The sequence below is a fragment of the Mustelus asterias genome, chromosome 18 (genome assembly GCF_964213995.1).
Source record: "Mustelus asterias chromosome 18, sMusAst1.hap1.1, whole genome shotgun sequence".
Taxonomy (NCBI): Eukaryota; Metazoa; Chordata; class Chondrichthyes; order Carcharhiniformes; family Triakidae; genus Mustelus; species Mustelus asterias.
In genome coordinates this window covers 84755330-84776787 of record NC_135818.1, presented here as the reverse complement: position 1 = coordinate 84776787, position 21458 = coordinate 84755330, and the positions used below count along the sequence as shown (strand labels likewise).

The 21458-nt window shown below is 44.9% G+C and overlaps 1 protein-coding gene across 6 annotated transcripts in view; it reads left to right on the top strand.

The window, feature by feature from the left end:
* Positions 1-21458, top strand: part of ttc7b (tetratricopeptide repeat domain 7B) — a 348584-nt gene that overhangs the window by 163184 nt on the left and 163942 nt on the right. For all 6 annotated transcript variants that reach the window (XM_078234474.1, XM_078234471.1, XM_078234470.1 and 3 more), the window contains one exon: positions 4369-4485. In XM_078234474.1, coding sequence (XP_078090600.1) covers positions 4369-4485 — 117 coding nt within the window. The remainder of the gene's footprint in view (positions 1-4368; positions 4486-21458) is intronic.

Here is a 21458-nt window from a genome sequence, read left to right as displayed (position 1 = left end):
ACTTCTCTGAGCAATAACTGCCTGGAGCCTGCTAACAGTCTCACACCTTTTCAACATCCAGCCTCTTCTGCTGCAGAACACTCACTTTCCCAGCAAACACACAGATAAATTGAAGCCTGAAACTCCACCCAATCTCCATGATGAGATGGCCTGCTCTGGCCTACCCTCAAACTGAGGTCGAAGACAAATATCCTTCCTTTCTCATTTCTCCAGCTAAGTCAGCCCACCTGCACCATCTACTCAAGGTTATTCATGAAGGCACACCTTCTCAACCTTTCCCCTCGCCTGAGGTGTGGTAACCCTCAGGTTAAATCACCACCAGTCAGCCCTCCCCCTTGAAGGGGAGAACAGCCTGTTGCCATCTGGGACTATGGCGACTTTACCTAGGCTAACTCAATTAAACAAACATAGGTAACCTTTTAAGTGTTCTGGCAATCTCTAAAGCCCAGCATTTTCATTACCTTACCTTCACAACAATGACCTACCAAGGACAAACATTACCCCCAAAATATTAACATGAACCATGAGCTAGATATTCATCACAACTAACTTGAGTAAAACAGATTATCTGGCCATTTATTTCAGTGCTGTTTGTGGGAGTTCTCTGCAGAAATTGGTTACTGCATTTCCTGCATTCCTACACCAGCAATGATGGGACTTCTAAAGTTGTCAGTTGGCTACACAATACTTTAAGACATGGTGTGATCATGAAAGGCACCACTCACACGCACTCACACGCACTCACATGCACTCACATGCACTCACACGCACTCACATGCACTCACACGCACTCACATGCACTCACACGCACTCACATGCACTCACACACGCACACACGCACACACACACACACACGCACACTCACAGGCAAGTCTTTCGGTATTGTGTGAGTTGATCGGTGCTTGTTACTTGAGATGGAGGAAGTCTGGGAAGCAGCTGCTTTACACTCGACCCTGAAAACATTGAATTCTGATTCTGTTTTGCAGGTTAGCAGAAGTAACAGCTGATACAATTGTGGAACAGGAAAGCATTCTGGGTACCTTTGGGGTTACTCAAGAAGCTTGTCGATGTTAATTTAATACTTAATACTGTCATATTTAATATCATGCCTGAAAGGCACATTGTAAATCATGCAGTCCCAAATGTTGAGCAGTGGAGATTTCTCAGTTACCGTCTTGCTTTGGGCTACAATCTTGTTAGACCTTGAATAAAATTCTCCTGATAGTTTTGCTGCATTATGGTTTGGTTCGAGTCTGCAATGCCATGTCATATTAAAAAAAGTAGTATTTATTTAGCACCTTTCACAATATGAAGAAGTTCAAAAGTGCTTTTAAGTGTAGTTTCAGGAATGGGAAGTGAACCCACAACCTTCTGACTTAAAGGTGAGAATGCGGAGCCACGGGTACAAAAATAATAAATTTAGAATCATAGAGGTTTACACCATGGAAACAGGCCCTTTGGCCCAACTTGTCCATGCCGCCCTTTTTTTCAAACCCCAAAGCTAGTCCCAATTGCCCGCATTTGGCCCATATCCCTCTGTACTCATCTTACCCAAGTAAGTGTCTAATTGCTTTTTAAAAGACAAAATTGTACCCGCCTCTACTACTACCTCTGGCAACTTGTTCCAGACATTCACCACCCTCTGTGTGAAAGAATTGCCCTCTGGACACTTCTGTATCTCTCCCCTTAAACCTATGCTCTCTAGTTTTAGACTCCCGTACCTTTGGGAAAAGATATTGACTATCTAGCTGATTTATGCCCCTCATTATTCTATAGACCTCTTTAAGATCACCCCTCAACCTTCTACACTCCAGAGGAAAAAGTCCCATTCTATCCAGCCTCTTATAACTCAAACCATCAAGTCCCGGTAGCATCCCAGTAAATCTTGTCTGCACTCTTTCTAGTTTAATAATATCCTTTCTATGATAGGGTGACCAGAACTGTACACAGTATTCCAAGTGTGGCATTACCAATGTCTTGTACAACTTCAACAAGACATCCCAACTCCTGTATTCAATGTTCTGACCAATGAAACCAAGCATGCTGAATGCCTTCTTCACCACTCTGTCCACCTGTGACTCCACTTTCAAGGAGCTATGAACATGTACCCCTAGATCTGTTTGTTCTGTAACTCTCTCCAACGCCCTACCATTAACTGAGTAAGTCCTGCTCTGGTTCAATCTACCAAAATGCATCTCCTCGCATTTGTCTAAATTAAACTCCATCTGCCATTCATCAGCCCACTGGCCCAATTGATCAAGATCCCGTTGCAATCCGAGGTAACCTTCTTCACTGTCCACTAAGCCACCAATCTTAGTGTCATCTGCAAACTTACTAACCATGCCTCCTATATTCTCATCCAAATCATTAATATAAATGACAAATAACAGTGGACCCAGCACTGATCCCTGAGACACACCACTGGTCACAGGCCTCCAGTTTGAAAAACAACCCTCTACAACCACCCTCTGGCTTCTGTCATCAAGCCAATTTTGTATCCATTTAGCTACCTCACCCTGGATCCCGTGAGATTTAACCTTATGCGATAACCTACCATGCAGTACCTTGTCAAAGGCCTTGCTAAAGTCCATGTAGACAACATCAACTGCACCAATTTGTACCATTCCTGCTTCAAATCTCTTACTATGAATATTTTCAGTTGTTATTGTTATTGTGATGTCGATACTCTCTGTGGCAACCAATTTGCATGTAGGGGCTTTCCACAAACAGCAATGCAATAAATCCACAGGTAATTTGGTGTTGCATTGTTGGTTGAGAGATGAACAATGTTCAGAACATTGGGGTTAACTTCCCTGCTCCTCTTCAAAGTAGTGTCATGAGATCCTTCGCATCTACCTAAGAAGTCTGATGGGTGCAGATGATTAAAAACTCGGTTAGTGAAATAGGTTTTAAGAAGCATCTTTAAGATGGAAAGAGATAGAGAGGTTTCGGGAGGGAATTATAAATCTTAATCATGTAATTATTGCTTTAAAAACCTTGACATACTAGGTGAGCAATCTGCCAGGTGTTCTCTGCCACGGTCTACCACAAACCTACCTTCACTGGTCAGTATAGCCGATGGCAATCTTCCAGTTCCACACGCTATAAGATTAGTCATATCAGCAACTTTATAAAAGGGGCTTGAGTAATTTGCTCATCATGTAAGCTTGATGCTGAAGTAGGACACATCAGAGACATCCTGTAGAATAATGGCTACCCTGATCAGATCATTTCAAACTATATATCATGCAAACTCATTAACCAGTCTAATGTTGTCACTATTGGCCCTGAGAAGTGCCCCATCTATCTCGGTTTACCCTGGAAGGGCAAGGAATCTCAAACATTTGAGCAACAGGTGAAGTTACCTGTTTCACACTGTTACTATGCAGTAGCAACACCAGTGATATTCACCTCTAACAGGATACTGTCGTCAAGCTGAAAGGGTATTCTGCCTATAATGCAAATGAGTAATGTGGTGTATGAATTTCAGTGCCATTGTGAGGCTGGGTATGTAGGCTGTACATCCCCAAGTCTGGTGGATTGTATCAAACAGTAAGTCCCAGCCACAGTTCGCAATGGGCAAAGTACAGACTGTACCCAACCAGTCCATGCTTGCAAAACTAAAAAAAATGTCCAGCATTAGATCTGATTCCACGATTGGACAACATTTGCTAAAAAATCCTCAGTGTGCTAAGAATTACGCTGGCAACCAATTTAAGATCATCAGCCTGGGTCACAGTGTGGTGTATTTGCATGTACTGGAAGCTACATATATTAATCCACAGGCCCTGTTCTTTCCAGACAGAAATAACAGGTGTACACATTTTGCCTATTTCAGCTAGTCACAATAAGTGACAGGCATTCGCTGATTCATTCCCCAGCGGAATGTCTTGGCAATCAGGGTCAAGCTTCCTGGTTCAAATTTCAAACAATGCTTGGCAGCTATCTGTCAGTCGTCATCAACTGGCGCATTCTCCAAGGCAACGCCTCTACCAATCAGAGTCCACTTGCCAAGCAATTAGAATTCTCATACAGTGTAAATTGTTTTCCCCTTATACTACTCTCCTTGCAAAGTGACCTGGTGAGTACAAGGTGAAAAGCTTCGACATGTCTTCTTTTTGCAGCAATGCAGCAAGTACTACTAAATGACTACATGTCACCATTGCAAATTTGGGTAAACTGGAGGTAATTCAGTGACATCACTCTCTCTCTCTCTCTCCAGCAATGTGAGTGTCTTTCTTACTTTAATGGGAGTCGATCAGATAGCTTTCAAAGAGCTGGCACGTGCACAATGGGCTGAATGTTTTATTTTCTGTGCAAACAGATTCTATGATATCTGAGTATTAACCAAATATGCTTTCCTCACAGATTGCTGTTCACTAAAGTAAAACTGGAGTCAGTGTGCAGGGGACCTGACGAAGCCTTGCTCACTTGCAAGCATATGCTTCAGATCTGGAAGTCATGCTACAAACTCACAAACCCCAGGTATGCAAGTTGGAGTTTCTAAATGTAAATTCTAAACCTAAAATACCCGGAAGAAACACTGGAAGACCGGCAAAGGAAACGCAATGAAGGAGATTTGAATTACTTTCAAAGGAGAATGAGATAAGGTACCACATGAGAGATTTAGCTGGTACAGATAATTGAGGAGGGTGGGTCAGCATGGATGATTGAAATGTAGTAACAAGGTCTGGCGGATAACGGTCACAGCTCTTTTTTTGGGCTTTCCCTTTTATAATGTTAGAAAAAAAAGAAATACTTGTCCTTACAACATCATAAATTGCTTCATGGGGCAGCACGGTGGCACACTGGTTAGCACTGCTGCCTCACAGCGCCAGGGATCCAGGTTCGATTCCCAGCTTGAGTCACTGTCTGTGTGGAGTTTGCACGTTCTCCCCGTATCTGCGTGGGTTTTCTTCGGGTGCTCCTGTTTCCTCCCACAGTCCAAAGATGTGCGGGTTAGGTGGATTGGCCACGCTAAATTGACCCTTAGTGTCTGGGGGACTAGCTAGGGTAAATGCATGGGGTTACGGGAATAGGGCCTGGGTGGAATTGTGGTCGGTGCAGACTTGATGGGCCGAATGGCCTCCTTCTGCACTGTAGGATTCTATGATTCCCATTCAATTAAGTACTTTTGAAGTGCTATCCTGTGGTAATGCAGCAACAAATTACATGAACTATCTGAATTTAGAAATTGAGCAAATGGTCTTGAAATTTGATGATGCCAAGGTGGCTATTGATAATAGAAATTGTGAAAACCTGCAAGAGAATGGAGATAGTGGGATGGGAAGCAGGTGGCAGTTAAGTGTAGAGAAACATGAATCTTTCATTTGAAAATCAAGGATAGGGAAGAAGGTATACATAATGTGTAAGTTTTCAAATGAAGCTGTGCGGGTAAAAGTGGCAGAGCAGCTGGATAAGATTGACACGGGCAAGTGGAATCCATGGTTTTGTATCTAGAATCATGGAATAAAATAACATCCAATTGTAGTTTGGGTATAGTTTTGAGAATCCCATTATAGGAAAGATATAAAAGCAAGTGAGAAAGTGCAATTTTAATTCACAAGAGTGGAACCGGAATTGGAAAGTTACAGTTATGAAGAATGGCTGGAGAGGTTTAATACTTTGCTCACTAGAGGATAAAGGGTGATCTGACAGAGGTCTTTGAGATCATGAGAGTTCATGATGGGCTCATAGAATCCCTAAGTACAGAAAAAGGCCATTCGGCCCATCGAGCCTGCGCCGACAACAATCCCACCCAGGCCCTAACCTTGTAACCCCACGTACATACCTTGCTACTCCCCTGACACTAAGGGGCAATTTGCCATAGGCAATCAACCCAACCCGCACATCTTTGGACTGTGGGAGGAAGCCCACGCAGACACGGGGAGAACATGCAAACTCCACACAGACAGTGACCCGAGGCCGGAATCGAACTCTGGTCCATGGTGCTGTGAGGCACCAGTGCTAACCACTGTGCCACCGTGCTGGCTAAATAGTGACTGATTGCTCCCATTTGTCGAAACCCCGCCACAGCAAACTGTGAAATCAAATTCAATAAATCTGACAATTTTGGGATGGACTAAGAGAAAGTAGCAAGGAAAACTGCCAGATTGTCACAAAAACCCAATGGGTTCATTAATATCCCACAAACAAGAAAATGTGCCAATCCGATTTGGTTTAGCCATTCCAGTTTTGCATTGTGTGGTTGACTCTGTAGTTGCCTACCAAGCTAATCAAAAACAATTGGTCTCCAGCAGATAGCCCAGCCTCCTTCTCAAAGCTCCAAGAGATGAATAATAAATATGACCCTGTCAGGTTCACTCAGATCCTGAGGAATATGTTTTAAAAGGGGGAATTAGATAGTTGCTTAAAAAAGGTAATATTAATATGTGGGATTAACTGTGGCAACAGGTACTATCACACCTGATGGGCCAAATGGTCTCTTACTATCATATGATTCTACCCTTGAGTGGAACATATTTATCTGCAATGAGCTCAGTGGCGGTGTCGTTGTGGTGTTTTCACTAGACTAGTATTTCCAGAGACCCAGGGCAAAACCTGGAGACCTGGGTTCAAATCCCACCGCGGCAGATGATGAAATTTGAATTCAGTAAAAATCTGGAATTAGATGTCTAATGATGACCCTGAAACCATTGTCAATTGTTGTAAAAGCCCATTAATGTCCTTTAGGGAAGGAAATCTGCTGTCCTTACCCGGTCTGAACTATATGTGACTCTGGATCCACAGCAATGTGGTTGACTCTCAAATGCCCTCAGTTAGGGATGGGCAATAAATGTTGGTCCAGCCAGTGCCATCCACATCCTGTAAACGAAAGCTGAACCACATCTTACTGTACCCTGGATTCATTAGATTGGTGGCTACCCAGAATCTGATTATCAGTCTAAACGACACTTTTATATTATTGCATTATGTACTCCATATTGGGAGCCTGCCTCTGCTGATGGTGTAGGAGGTACATTTGGCAGGACATGTTGGCTCAGTGAAAGATGGAACTGACATTAATGTAGCACCTTTCATGACTTCAGGGCATCTTACAGTGGTTCACAGCCATTGATACACTTTAAAAAACAGTCGGTGTTATAATGTATGGAAATTCTGAAGCTAATTTGTTCACAGCAGGGTTCCACAAACAGCAGTGACATAAATGTCGAGATAAACGAGAATAAATTTAATTTTGACGGGCACAAGAGCGACAGTAGCAGATTGATACACTTCCATCCATCTTGGAGCATGACGGAAGTTGGATTGTAGCCCTAGTCTGTTTTAGTAATGCTCATTGAGGGATAAATGTTGGCCGAAGTGCCAGGGAGAACTCCCCCACTCTGTTCTAATCCAGAAAGCCAGGTGGTGAGGGGTAGCACTGGAGCCAAGCTTTACACAATTTGTGCGCTTTACTGACAGGGATACACATTGCAAACACGCTGCTCCTAACCTCGCCACTGTAGTTTCAGTCTGTTATTTTTTTCTTTCGCTTCTGTTCCTGCTTAGAGGGGCACAAGTGAATCCCCAGTTATGCACCACCTGCATACAATTAAACACAATACAAAATTAATACTCTTCCTTGAACAATGCAACGAGATCTTTTACATCCACTTGAGAAGGCTCTGTTTGCCATCTTGTCCGAAAGACAACCCTTCCAACAGTGCAATACTGTTCAGTAGGTTAATTGGAATCTAAAGAGATCAACAGGTCAATGTTTGAATGGCACCCGTCTGTAGAGTTGGCACTGGAGAATCCATTGAAAAACTGACCTGAATAAAGGGAATGGCAGCACAGAAGGCCCAGAGTGCAGATCTGCTAACCTGGTTTGCAAAAACAAACACAGAAAATGCTGCAAAAATACAACAGGAAGTTAGTATCTTACAGGATCAGATGGATCAATGTCTGAACTAGGGACCAGCTAGAACTGTTGACTCATCTGTTCACTCTGCAGGTGTTGGCTGACTTGTTTGGTTCCAACATTTTTTCTGATCCTGATCTTATAATGTAAAAACCGTAGTCCTTGTGGTGTAGGAACACCTATAGTGCTGTTAATGATGGAGTTCCAGGATTTTACCCAGCGGCGATGAAGGAGCGGTGATAAATTATCAAGTATAAATAATGTGTGGCTTGAAGGGCAATTTGCAGATGGTGGTTTTCCAAACAACTCCTGACCTTGTTCTTCTGGGCGATAGAGGTCACGGGTTTGGAAGTTACTGTCAAAGGAACCTTAGCGAGATGCTGCAGTTCATCTTGTAGATAGTACACACTACTGCCACTCTGCTGGTATTGGCAGCAGGGAAGGTGGTAGATGGAGTGTCGATCAAGTGAGCTGTGTTGATTTTCTTAAGTGTTGTTGGAGCTGCACCTAACCAGATAAGTGGTAGGTATTCCATAACACTCTGACTTGTGCCACATAGATGGTGGAAAGACTTTGGGGAGCCAATAGTCAATGGTGGCCTCCAGGATGTTGATGGTGGGAGATTCAGTGATGGTAATGCAACTGAATGTCAATTGAGGGTGTTTAGATTCTTCCTTATTGAAAATGGTCATTGTGTGGCATTGGTACTTGCCACTTATCGACCCAAGCTTGAATGTTGGCCTGGTCTTAGGGCATGCTGGCACAAAAGGTTTCATTATCTGAGGAGTTGCGACTGGTACTGTACTCTGCAATCAAATATCCCCACTTCTGACTTTATGATTGATTGAAAATTATTGATGAAGCAGCTGAAAATGTTCAGGCCTAGGAGTCTACACTGAGGAGCTCCTGCAGCAATGGAGCTGAGCTGACTGGCCCCAACAAACATAAGCATCTTCTTTAGTGGCCAAAACATTATGGCCTGCATGTGTGTGTGTCAGTGTGTGTGTCCTTCCCTGCGTGTGTCTGTCTATGTGTATGTGTTTGTACCCATGTGCCCGTGTGTGTGTGTTCGTTTGTATCCATGTGTGTGTGTGTTCGTTTGTATCCATCCGTGTGTGTGTGTGTTCATATCCGTCTGTATGTATGTCTGTGTCCATCCGTGTGTGTGTCCGTGTTTGTGTGTCTGTGATCGTGTATGATATATTGAAGTAACCAATGATGATAGAATGATGAATGAATGTTCCCAATGGTGGGGGAGTCCAGAACTAGGGGTCATAGTTTGAGGATGAGGATTAGAACTGAGGTGAGGAGAGATCTCTTCACCCAGAGGGTGGTGAATGTGTGGAATTCACTACCACAGAATGTAGTTGAGGCCAAAACAATGTGTGATTTCAAGAAGAAATTAGATATAGCTCTTGGGGCTAGATCAAGATGAATGGTGGAGCAGGCTCGCAGGGCCGAATGGCCTCCTCCTGCTTCTAGTTTCGATGATAACAGATGCCTGTCGATAGAATTTTACCAAAAATAAAAAATATTGTAAAAACTTCTGCCAGCAGAAAATCCAGCAGCAATCAGTTTGAAGGCACCATATGGAAACTTTCATAAGGGGAAAGTATAGCCCTGGGCATCGAGACTGTTACTCAGGAAAGATATGGAGTTCACTTAAACTGTGATTGATAGGTAAACTCTTTCAGGATCACAATGGAATTCACACACAAGTTTGCAAGCTGGTATTGACGTACTGGTCTGAAGAATTTCTGTGCTACAGCCAAAAGTCACTGCCTACTCCAGCCGAGAGGTTAACCAATTCAGTTCTGTCATTCCAAATCATCGTCTGAGTCATTCTTTTTACTTCTCTTCTGCAAATTTTGACTCCTTGTTGGAGTACAGTTCTGTGGGTACAGTGGGAATAAAAGGGTAAAAGACGGTGGAGAGATAATGGAGAAGCAGTCCTGATAAAGCTAGCAGAGAGACAGGGCAGTCATGGCGTGTATTTAAGGGAAATCGTAGAGGAGACAACAGGCTGTGACCTGATCTGCCAAACATCATTGGATAAAGAAATTGTGACGGAGACAGTGAATATCATCTCCCCGCCCCCTGTATTTGTGAGCTAGATTATGTGACTGGAAAGTCAGGCCTGATCGAGTCCCCACCTGAAATGGTGAAACAAATAGAGGATTGTGTTTACCTGTCAAAGTGTTTGACTGTGGATCAGGGCATCACCACTGAACCTGACCCAGTTTTCACCTGACAACTGTACATGATATTTGGAAAAGTTTGTCAGGGCCTCTGCTACCTCCTCTCTGCTACCTCCTCTCTGCTACCTCCTCTCTGCTACCACCTCTCTGCTACCTCCTCTCTGCTGTTCCTCAGAAATATGCCACCAAGATCCTGTCTCCGCCACTCCTGTGTTTCATCACTGCATTCCTTATTATAGTTACCCTATCTCACTGCTCCACCATTTCTTGTACTTTTTAATTCCCACTCATCAATGACAACTGACAAGTGCTAATTCTAGAAATTCTGCACACAAGACGAGTAAATGTTCCTTCATTCACTTCTGCATGTACTGTGGCTTTGCATAAATCAGATGAGATCCTGAATGATGGGGATGCTCCAGCAAAGTAATTTTTCCAATTAAATAAATGACAGCAAGATTGTGGGAATCCACAGGGAAAAGATGATACTGTACCCAGTTTACAGAGCTGCTCATTAGCACTGCATCCACAACCAGTCAAGAGAGGACGAATAGACACGGTATAGTCAGAAACTGAGAGCTAGTTGAACCTTAATGGAAAGGCTCATTACTGAAAAACAAAGTAGGCACGCTTTGTTCTATCTTTTACAGGCAGATACTGAAGGATATTGGAAATCCGGTTTCTCTGCTATATTTTACTTTGAATGAAACTCCCCAACTGAATCAGTGGATGTGTGTGTGTGTGCGTCCGTGTGTGTGTGCGTCCGTGTGTGTGTGCGTCCGTGTGTGTGTGCGTCCGTGTGTGTGTGCGTCCGTGTGTGTGTGCGTCCGTGTGTGTGTCTGTGTGTCCGCGTGTGTGAGCGTGTGTCCGCGAGCGTGTGTCTGCCAGTGGGTGTCCGCACGCATGTGTGAGCCCTGTAAAATATAAGGAACCTAGCCAATTTTTTAAAGGGACACTGATTTGTTGAGAAAACTAATTTTCATAACATACTGTGAAGATGTGAAATTGTGTTAAGCTGCATTGATGGAGTATTTGCACTTCAAACAATACAGATATTCTGTCTTATCTCCGTTGCGTAGGATTACATAGAATATGGAGCACAGAAACAGGCCATTTGGCCTGCTCCAGTCGATGCTCTACTTGAGTCTCCTCCCATATGTCTTCATTTAAGTCTACCATCAGAACCCTTCATTCCCTTCTCATAGGCCTGTCTAACTCCCCCTTAAGCGTATCTATATTAGAAGCTTCAACCGTTCCTGTTAGCGAGTTCCACATTCTCACCAACCTTTATGTAATTAAGTTTTTCTTTATTCATTCGTGGGACATGGGCGTCGCTGGCTAAGTCAGCATTTATTGATCATCCCCAGTTGCCTTTGAGAAGGTGGTGGTGAGCTGCTGCCTTGAATCACTGCAGTCCATGTGCTGTGGGTTAACCCACAATGCCATTAAGGAGGGAATTCCAGGATTTTGACCCAACGACTGAGAAGGAGCGGCAATATATTTCCAAGTCAGGATGGTGAGTGGCTTGGCGGGGAACTTGCAGGTGGTGGTGTTCCCAGGTATCTGTTGCCCTGTCCTTCTTGATGAAAATGGCCGTGGGTTTGGAAGGTCCTCTCTAAGGATCTTTGGTGAATTGCTGCAGTGCATCTTGTAGATGGTACACACTGCTGCTACTGACTGTCGGTGGTGGAGGGATTGAATGTTTGTAGGTGTGGTGCCATCAAACAGGCTGCTTTGTCCTGGATGGTATCAAGCTGCTTGAGTGCTGTTGGAGCTGCACTCCTCCAGACAAGTGGGGAGTATTCCATCACACTCCTGACTTGTGCCTTGTTGATGGTGGATAGGCTTTGGGGAGTCAGGAGGTGAGTTACCCGCCGCAGTATTCATAGCCTCTGACTTGCTCTTGTAGCCACTGTGTTTATGTGGTGAGTCCAGTTGAGTTTCTGGTCACTGGTAACCCCAAGGATGTTGACAGTGATTCAGTGATGGTTACACCATTGAATGTCAAGGGGCTGTGGTCGGAGTGTCTTGTATTAGTGATGGGTCATTGCCTGGCATTTGTGTGGCACGAATGTTACTTGCCACTTGTCAGCCCAAGCCTGGATATTATTTGATTTGATTTGATTTATTATTGTCACATGTACTAGTGTATAGTGAAAAGTATTGTTTCACAAAGCATACCGTTCATGGAGAAGGAAACGAGAGAGTGCAAAATGTCATGTTACAGTCATAGCTAGGGTGCAGAGAAAAATCAACTTAATGCAAGGTAAGTTCATTCAAAAGTCTGACAGCAGCAGGGAAGAAGCTGTTCTTGAGTTGGTTGGTATGTGACCTCAGACTTTTGTATCTTTTTTCCAACGGAAGAAAGTGGAAGAAAGAATGTCCGGGCTGCGTGGAGTCCTTAATTAGCTGGCTGCTTTTCCGAGGCAGCGGGAAGTGTAGACAGAGTCAGTGGATGGGCGGCTGGTTTGCGTGATGGATTGGGCTACATCCATGACCGTTTGTAGTTCCTTGCGGGTTGTCCAGATCTTGATGCATTAAGTTTCTTCGCAACTCCATATTAGATTTATTGGTGACCATTTTATGTGGGCAGCTTCTAGTTATGCTCTTGCCCACATTCTCTCTCTATCCACTTGATTGGAACCTTTCGTGTTTGAAATACCCTTATTATGTCACCCCGCAGCCTTTTAAAGAGAAAAGAGACTCAACCTGTAAATTATTTGCTGATATAAATATACCAACCCATATCTGGAATCATCCTTGTAAACCATCTATGTTCTCCAGTGCTTCCACTACACTGTATCTTAAGTCTAACCAAGGTTCAATAAAGGTTTGGCATAACTTCTCTATTTTCTAATTCCAGCCCTCGAGAAATAAAGCCCAGTACTTGGTTTAGAACAAAGAACAAATAAAATTACAGCATAGGAACAGGCCCTTCGGCCCTCCAAACCTGCACGGACCATGCTATCCAACTGAACTAAAACCCTCTACCCTTCCGGGGACCATATCCATCTATTTACTTGCAATGAAGTTGCTGTGAAGATCTCCTAGTCGCCACACTCTGTTCGGGTACACTGAGGAAGAATTTAGCATGGCCAATGCACCTAACCAACATGTCTTTTGGACTGTGGGAGGAAACCGGAGGAAACCCACGCAGACACGGGGAGAATGTGCAGACGCCGCACAGACATTGACCCAAGGCGGGAATCGAACCCGGGTCCCTGGCGCAGTGAGGCAGCAGTGCTAACCAGTGGGTCACCATGCTGCCCCGGGTCCCTGGCGCAGTGAGGCAGCAGTGCTAACCAGTGGGTCACCATGCTGCCCCGGGTCCCTGGCGCTGTGAGGCAGCAGTGCTAACCAGAGGGTCACCATGCTGCCCCGGGTCCCTGGCGCAGTGAGGCAGCAGTGCTAACCAGTGGGTCACCGTGCTGCCCCGGGTCCCTGGCGCAGTGAGGCAGCAGTGCTAACCAGTGGGTCACCATGCTGCCCCGGGTCCCTGGCGCTGTGAGGGAGCAGTGCTAACCAGTGGGTCACCATGCTGCCCCGGGTCCCTGGCGCAGTGAGGCAGCAGTGCTAACCAGAGGGTCACCATGCTGCCCCGGGTCCCTGGCGCAGTGAGGCAGCAGTGCTAACCAGTGGGTCACCGTGCTGCCCCGGGTCCCTGGCGCAGTGAGGCAGCAGTGCTAACCAGTGGGTCACCGTGCTGCCCCGGGTCCCTGGCGCAGTGAGGCAGCAGTGCTAACCAGAGGGTCACCGTGCTGCCCCGGGTCCCTGGCGCAGTGAGGCAGCAGTGCTAACCAGTGGGTCACCGTGCTGCCCCGGGTCCCTGGCGCAGTGAGGCAGCAGTGCTAACCAGTGGGTCACCATGCTGCCCCGGGTCCCTGGCGCAGTGAGGCAGCAGTGCTAACCAGAGGGTCACCATGCTGCCCCAGGTCCCTGGCGCAGTGAGGCAGCAGTGCTAACCAGAGGGTCACCATGCTGCCCCGGGTCCCTGGCGCAGTGAGGCAGCAGTGCTAACCAGAGGGTCACCATGCTGCCCCGGGTCCCTGGCGCAGTGAGGCAGCAGTGCTAACCAGAGGGTCACCGTGCTGCCCCGGGTCCCTGGCGCAGTGAGGCAGCAGTGCTAACCAGAGGGTCACCATGCTGCCCCGGGTCCCTGGCGCAGTGAGGCAGCAGTGCTAACCAGTGGGTCACCATGCTGCCCTGGGTCCCTGGCGCTGTGAGGCAGCAGTGCTAACCAGAGGGTCACCGTGCTGCCCCGGGTCCCTGGCGCAGTGAGGCAGCAGTGCTAACCAGAGGGTCACCATGCTGCCCCGGGTCCCTGGCGCAGTGAGGCAGCAGTGCTAACCAGTGGGTCACCATGCTGCCCCAGGTCCCTGGCGCAGTGAGGCAGCAGTGCTAACCAGTGGGTCACCATGCCAGCCAGATAAAATCAGTCTACTCCATTCTTTACTTTTTATACCTCCTCAAATTTGTAATAAGGTTGGTCAAGCAACATTTTCCATTTTGAAATTCATGCTGACTATTCATTATTGCATTACACCACTTTCTAACAAATTAATAAATATCTACTATCTCTTCCCTAGATTCATTTAAAACCACCATAACAGGGACTTTAACCTCTTTTGAGTTTTACTTTATTTCAGTACATCCTTTTTTATTTTAAATGTATTTATCTCATTGCTCATCACATTATCCAATGTCATATTTATCTGTTCTATCCCCTTGGGAGATACCAAAATGAAATAATTATTTAATATTTCTGCCTTCTCACTATCATTAACTGATTCTACCCATTAAGGGTCCTGTTCTCATGGTAATGTTTTTTTTATTGATGTGCCCGTAAAATATTTTCCTATTTTGTTTTATGTTCTTTGATCATTGAAATTCATCGTTCCTCTTTACCTTCCTAATTGTTTCTTTTGACTTCTCTCATAATCTCTTCATATTCTCTCTTATCATAAAACCCTCAGCTGTGTACTTAATATTTGCCTCTTTCTTAACTCTCAGTTGTTTCCTTATCTCTTCATTCATCCATGAAATCGCACTCACGTTTAAATTGTTCTTTCCTTCTAGTAGAATGTATTTTTCCTGCACTCTGAACATTGTTTGTTTCACATTGTTGCGTGCCAGTGTTGTTTCCCATTTTACTTTACCAACTCTATTCCCAGATCCTCAAAATCAGCTATTCACCAATCTATTAATCTGGTTTAAGTCCCAGTTATGTCGTTCTCTATCATCATCATAAAGCATGTTTTATTCTATTCACTATCACCTTTTTCCCTGCACCCAAATAAATAATTTTACTAAATATTTATCCCGAAAGACTTCCCTGTTATTTCCTCCCTTTCGTTTTGTTTTTCTGTTGTCAACATGACACAGCTGGAAGCAGTCTTGAGTCAGAGGTTGAGGTTCAAGCCACAATCCAGGACTGCAGTTCATATTCTAATCTGTCATTAAAGTACATTCATGATGAACAGTTGAGCTTTCAACCCAATATCCTTTCCATTACCAAGATCCACCTCCCTAATATTGCCGATCTCTGTCCATGCCTCAGCCCCATAGAATCCCTACAGTGCAGATCAAGGCCATTTGGCCCATTGAGTCTGCTCTGACTCTCCAAAATAGCATCCTACCCAGGATCTCTACACCGTCCTATTACTGTAACCCCACGCATTTGCCAGGGCTAATTCACCCAACCTGCACATCTTTGAACTGTGGGAGGAAACCGGAGCAGCAGGAGGAAATCCACACGGACGCGGGAAGAACGTGCAAACTCCACACACACAGTCACCCAAGGCCAGAATTGAACCCGGGTCCCTGGCCCTGTGAGGCAGCAGTGCTAACCACTGTGCTGTCCCTCTGTTGCCTAACCTTCATCTATTCTCTTACCACCTCCAGGCTTGACTATTCCAATGCCCTCCCATCTTATAAAAATGTAAGTTTGTTTGCCCATATCCTACCTCAAGTCAAGCCCAGTTCACTCATGTCCCTCTGCTTGGCTCACAGTACACAAAATGTCTCCAATGAATAATTCTCATTTTCCTATTCAAATCCTTTGCCCCCTCCCCTCCCTTTCTGTGTAATTCCCTCTAGCCCCACAACCCTTCAAGAGCTGTGCATTCTCCCAATTCTGGCCTCTGGGGCGGCACGGTAGCACAGTGGTTAGCACTGCTGCCTCACAGCGCCAGGGACCTGGATCAATTCCCAGCTGTGTGGAGTTTGCATGTTCTCCCCGTATCTGCGTGGGTTTCCTCCGGGTGCTCCGGTTTCCTCCCACATTCTGAAAGACGTGCTGGTTAGATGCATTGACCCGAACAGGCACCGGACTGTGGCGACTAGGGGAATTTCACAGTAACTTCATTGCAGTGTTAATGTAAGCCTTACTTGTGACTAATAAATAAACTTTAACTTTTAACTCTTGCCCATCACATACTTCCTTCACATTATGTTTTTATCATGCCGTCAGCTATCTAAATGTTGAGCTCTTGAACCCCTTATCTAAATTTCTCTCCCTCTCTCCTTCATAGAAATCATAGAAACCCTACAGTGCAGAAGGAGGCCATTCGGCCCATCGAGTCTGCACCAACCACAATCCCACCCAGGCCCTACCCCCACATATTTACCCACTAATCCCTCTAACCTACGAATCCCAGGACTCTAAGGGGCAATTTTAAACCTGGCCAATCAACCTAACCCACACATCTTTGGACTGTGGGAGGAAACCGGAGCACCCGGAGGAAACCCACGCAGGCACGAGGAGAATGTGTAAACTCCACACAGACAGTGACCCGAGCCGGGAATCGAACCCGGGACCCTGGAGCTGTGAAGCAGCAATGCTAACCACTGTGCTACCGTGCCGCCCCTTGTTTAAGAATCTCCTTCAAACTGAACTGCAACCAAGATATTAGTCACATATATTAAGGCCTTATTTTTTGGAGTATTTTAACACATGAAAGGTGACATATAAGTACAAGTTGTCATTGTTGAATCATCGAGAGCAGCTGTCAAAGTTATTTTCAAAAAGAACTGATCTTTAACCTGTTGTTTTAAAAGGATTGTTCTAACAGTCAAGTCACCAAAGCTTTAGTGATTGGTACTGAGGGTTCATTTAAAGATTATAGTGGAAATCTGCAGATGTTGAGTTGTCATCAACTTGTTATATCTGTAGGGCGGTGCAGATAGTATTAACTTCAAGGCTTGAGTGATGGGGCTGTTGGGGAGTTTGCATTCATTTTGGAAATTAGGAAGTTTTGTCTCGGACAGGAATTCAGCTTTAGTTAGAATTGATCATCTGCTAATGGACATCCCTCTTACAGAAAGAATGGCAGGCTTGTGTTCTTGAGAATTGTTTTAATTATGTTTTATACATATATAAACCCCAAGGCTGGCTGGCTACAAATTTATCTTCCAACCATCTGTCATATCTTTATGTGTTTCTATCTTTCTCTTTCACACACGTACACACACACACACACACACACACGTACACACACGCGCGCACAAACACTCTTTTCTCTCTCTCTCTCAATATGTAGAATATCAAGAAACCTATCAGCTCACCAAGTGCCAATCATTCATTTGTGCAGATTTCCTGATGAGACCCTGCCAGTCATATTGAAGCATTTCTGAAATGTAACTCCCTCAGCACCTTAGCAAGTTTACTTGGCTGATGCATTTTCTGACTTCCGTATGAATTTTGCATCTGTGACAGAATAATTTCAGTCTTCTGAATTTAACCTTCTTGCTTAGAACTTTGCCTCTTTTATTACTAGATCTTAACCAATGAAAATTGGATATTAGGAGCAGCGGACAGAAGAGTAGAGGTAAAATAGCATTTGCAATTCATAGTGGGAGGTCCACAGTTCCCTAAAAGTGGCAACACAGGTGGCCAAGGTGATTAAGAAGGCATATGGCATGCTTGCCTTCATCAGCCGGGGCACTGAGTACGTTGGGATTTAGAAGAATGAAGGGGGATCTTATAGAAACATAAAATTATGAACGGAATAGATAAGATAGAAGCGGGGAGGTTGTTTCCACTGGTGGGTGAAACTAGAACTAGGGAGCATAGCCTCAAAATAAGCAGAATTAGGACTGAGTTGAAGAGGAACTTCTTCACCCAAAGGGTTGTGAATCTGTGAAATTCCCTGCCCGGTGAAGCAGTTGAGGCTACCTCATTGAATGTTTTTAAGGCAAAGATGGAATTGAGGGTTATGGTGAGCGGGCGGGTTAGTGGAGCTGAGTCCATGAAAAGACCAGCCATGATCTTATTGAATGACAGAGCAGGCTCGAGGGGCCAAATGGCCTACCCCTGCTCCTAATTCTTATGTTCTTATATAGAATTAGCGTTCCTTTCAATCTCACTGTTAGTGAGTCGGAGGCAGCAATGAAATAATGCTTGCCAACAGACTCTGATATCTCAGAGCCAGACACGGGGGCCTGGTGGAGCTTTGACACCTGGTTCGTGCAGATGACGCCAGGTTTCACTCAATTGCATCTGAGCGTAAGTAATCTGAAGATTAGTGAACCAATGGTATTAGGACTGCTCTAACAAATGCTTTGGGATGGCCTGAGGTTGCAAAAGATATATAAATGTAAGTTTGTTCTTTCTAACTTAGATTAAAACCAATAAAGGATAGAAATGACAAATTATTGCTGTAAAGTTAGATATTAATCAAATAACTTCATAGTTATTACAGGAGAAGGCCATTAAATACATCAAACCTGCACCATCTCTCATTTCGCCCTGTTCCTTCACCCTATATAGGGACATAGATAGGATGCAAGACTGGGCGGACAAGTGGCAGATGGACTTCAACCCAGATAAATGCGTCGTGGTCCATTTTGGTAGGTCAAATGGGATGAAGGAGTACAATATAAAGGGAAAGACTCTTAGTACTGTAGAGGATCAGAAGGACCTTGGGGTCCGGGTCCATAGGACTCTGAATTCGGCCCCGCAGGTGGAGGAGGTGGTTAAGAAGGCGTATGGTGTGCTGGCCTTTATCAGTCGAGGGATTGAGTTTAGGAGTCCGGGGATAATGATGCAGCTATATAAGACCCTCGTCAGACCCCACTTGGAGTACTGTGCTCAGTTCTGGTCGCCTCACTATAGGAAGGATGTGGAAAAGATTGAAAGGGTGCAGAGGAGATTTACAAGGATGTTGCCTGGATTGAATGGCATGCCTTATGAGGATAGGCTGAGGGAGCTCGGTCTTTTCTCCTTGGAGAGACGAAGGATGAAAGGAGACCTAATAGAGGTGTATAAGATGTTGAGAGGCATAGATCGGGTGGACTCTCAGAGGCTTTTTCCCAGGGTGGAAATGTCTGCTACGAGAGGACACAGGTTTAAGGTGCTGTGGGGTAGGTACAGGGGAGATGTTAGGGGTAAGTTTTTCACACAGAGGGTGGTGGGCGAGTGGAATCGGCTGCCGGCAGTGGTGGTGGAGGCGAACTCAATAGGGTCTTTTAAGAGACTCCTGGATGAGTACATGGGACTTAATAGGATGGAGGGTTATAGGTAGGTCCAGAAGGTAGGGATGTGTTCGGCACAACTTGTGGGCCGAAGGGCCTGTTTGTGCTGTAGTTTTTCTATGTTCTATATAACTTTTTTTTTCAAATACTTATTCAGTTCCCTATTAAAAGTTGCTGTGGATTCTGCTTTCAGCACAGTTTCCGGTTATCCTAGTCACTGTGGGGGACAAGCAGGAAAATGAAGTTAAGGTCGCAGTCAGATCAACCATGATGGGATTGAATGGTGGAGCAGGCTCGAAGGGCTGAATGGCTAACTCCTCCGGCTTCTTATGTGTTATTACCTCTCTCTTCATTGTTTCGGTGTTCTGTTTTTAAGGCCCAAAGTGAAATTAGTTTAGTCAAGTGTCAAACACAGTTCCTGCTGGGTTGGGGCTGCTCTACTTCAGTCTTACTCAAGGGTGCCATGGTTTGAATGAGAAACAGTAAGAAGTTTAACAACACCAGGTTAAAGTCCAACAGGTTTATTTGGTAGCAAAAGCCACACAAGCTTTCGGAGCTCTAAGCCCCTTCTTCAGGTGAGTGGGAATTCTGTTCACAAACAGAGCTTATAAAGACACAGACTCAATTTACATGAATAATGGTTGGAATGCGAATACTTACAACTAATCAAGTCTTTAAGAAACGAAACAATGTGAGTGGAGATTGTTTCGTTTCTTAAAGACTTGATTAGTTGTAAGTATTCGCATTCCAACCATTATTCATGTAAATTGAGTCTGTGTCTTTATAAGCTCTGTTTGTGAACAGAATTCCCACTCACCTGAAGAAGGGGCTAAGAGCTCCGAAAGCTTGTGTGGCTTTTGCTACCAAATAAACCTGTTGGACTTTAACCTGGTGTTGTTAAACTTCTTACTGTGTTTACCCCAGTCCAACGCCGGCATCTCCACATCTTGAATGAGAAATGCAACGATGTCACAGTATTATTCATGTTGAAGCGGTTCAATATAACATGATGGGTTAATAGTTATCACAGAATACAACAGTGCAGAAGAGGCCCTTCAGCCCATTGAGTCTGCACCGACTCATGAAATGCCCTGACCTGCCCACCTAATCCTACTTGCCAGCACTTGGCCCATAGCCTTGAATGTTATGATGCGCCAAGTACTCATCCAGGTACTTTTTAAAGGATGTGAAGCATCCCACCTCCACCACCCTCCCAGGCAGCGCATTCCAGACCGTCACCACCCTCTGGGTAAAAAAGCTTTTCCTCAAATCCCCCCTAAACCTCCCACCCCTCACTTTTAACTTGTGTCCCCTTGTAACTATAGGGATGAAATAGTGATATGTACCATGATGTCAGAGTGGCTTCAGCAGTCCTGTGCTGGAAACTCTGTAGAGCAGATGAAGCAGTCTGTACATAAGAGGGATGTACTTAACTAGTAATTCATTTAATTTGATTTGATTTATTACTGTCACATGTATTGAGATACTGTGAAAAGTATTGTTTCTTGTGCGCTATACATACCGTTCATAGAGTACACAGGGGAGAAGAAAAGGAGAGGGTGCAGAATGTAGTGTTACATTCATAGCTCGGGTGTAGAGAAAGATCAAAATGCAAGGTAAGTCCATTAAAAATCTGATGGCAGCGGGGAAGAAGCTGTTCTTGAGTCGGTTGATACATGATCTCAGATCTTTGTATCTTTTTCCCAATGGAAGAGGGTATGTCCGGGTCTGTGGGGTCATTGATTATGCTGGCTGCTTTTCTGAGGCAGCGGGAAGTATAGAAAGAGTCAGTGGATGGGAGGCTGGTTTGTGTGATGTACTGGGCTTCGTTCACAACCCTTTCTTATGGTCTTGGTAAGAGCAGGAGCCATACCAAGCCGTGATACATCTGAAAAGGATGCCTTCTATGGTGCATCTGTAAAAAT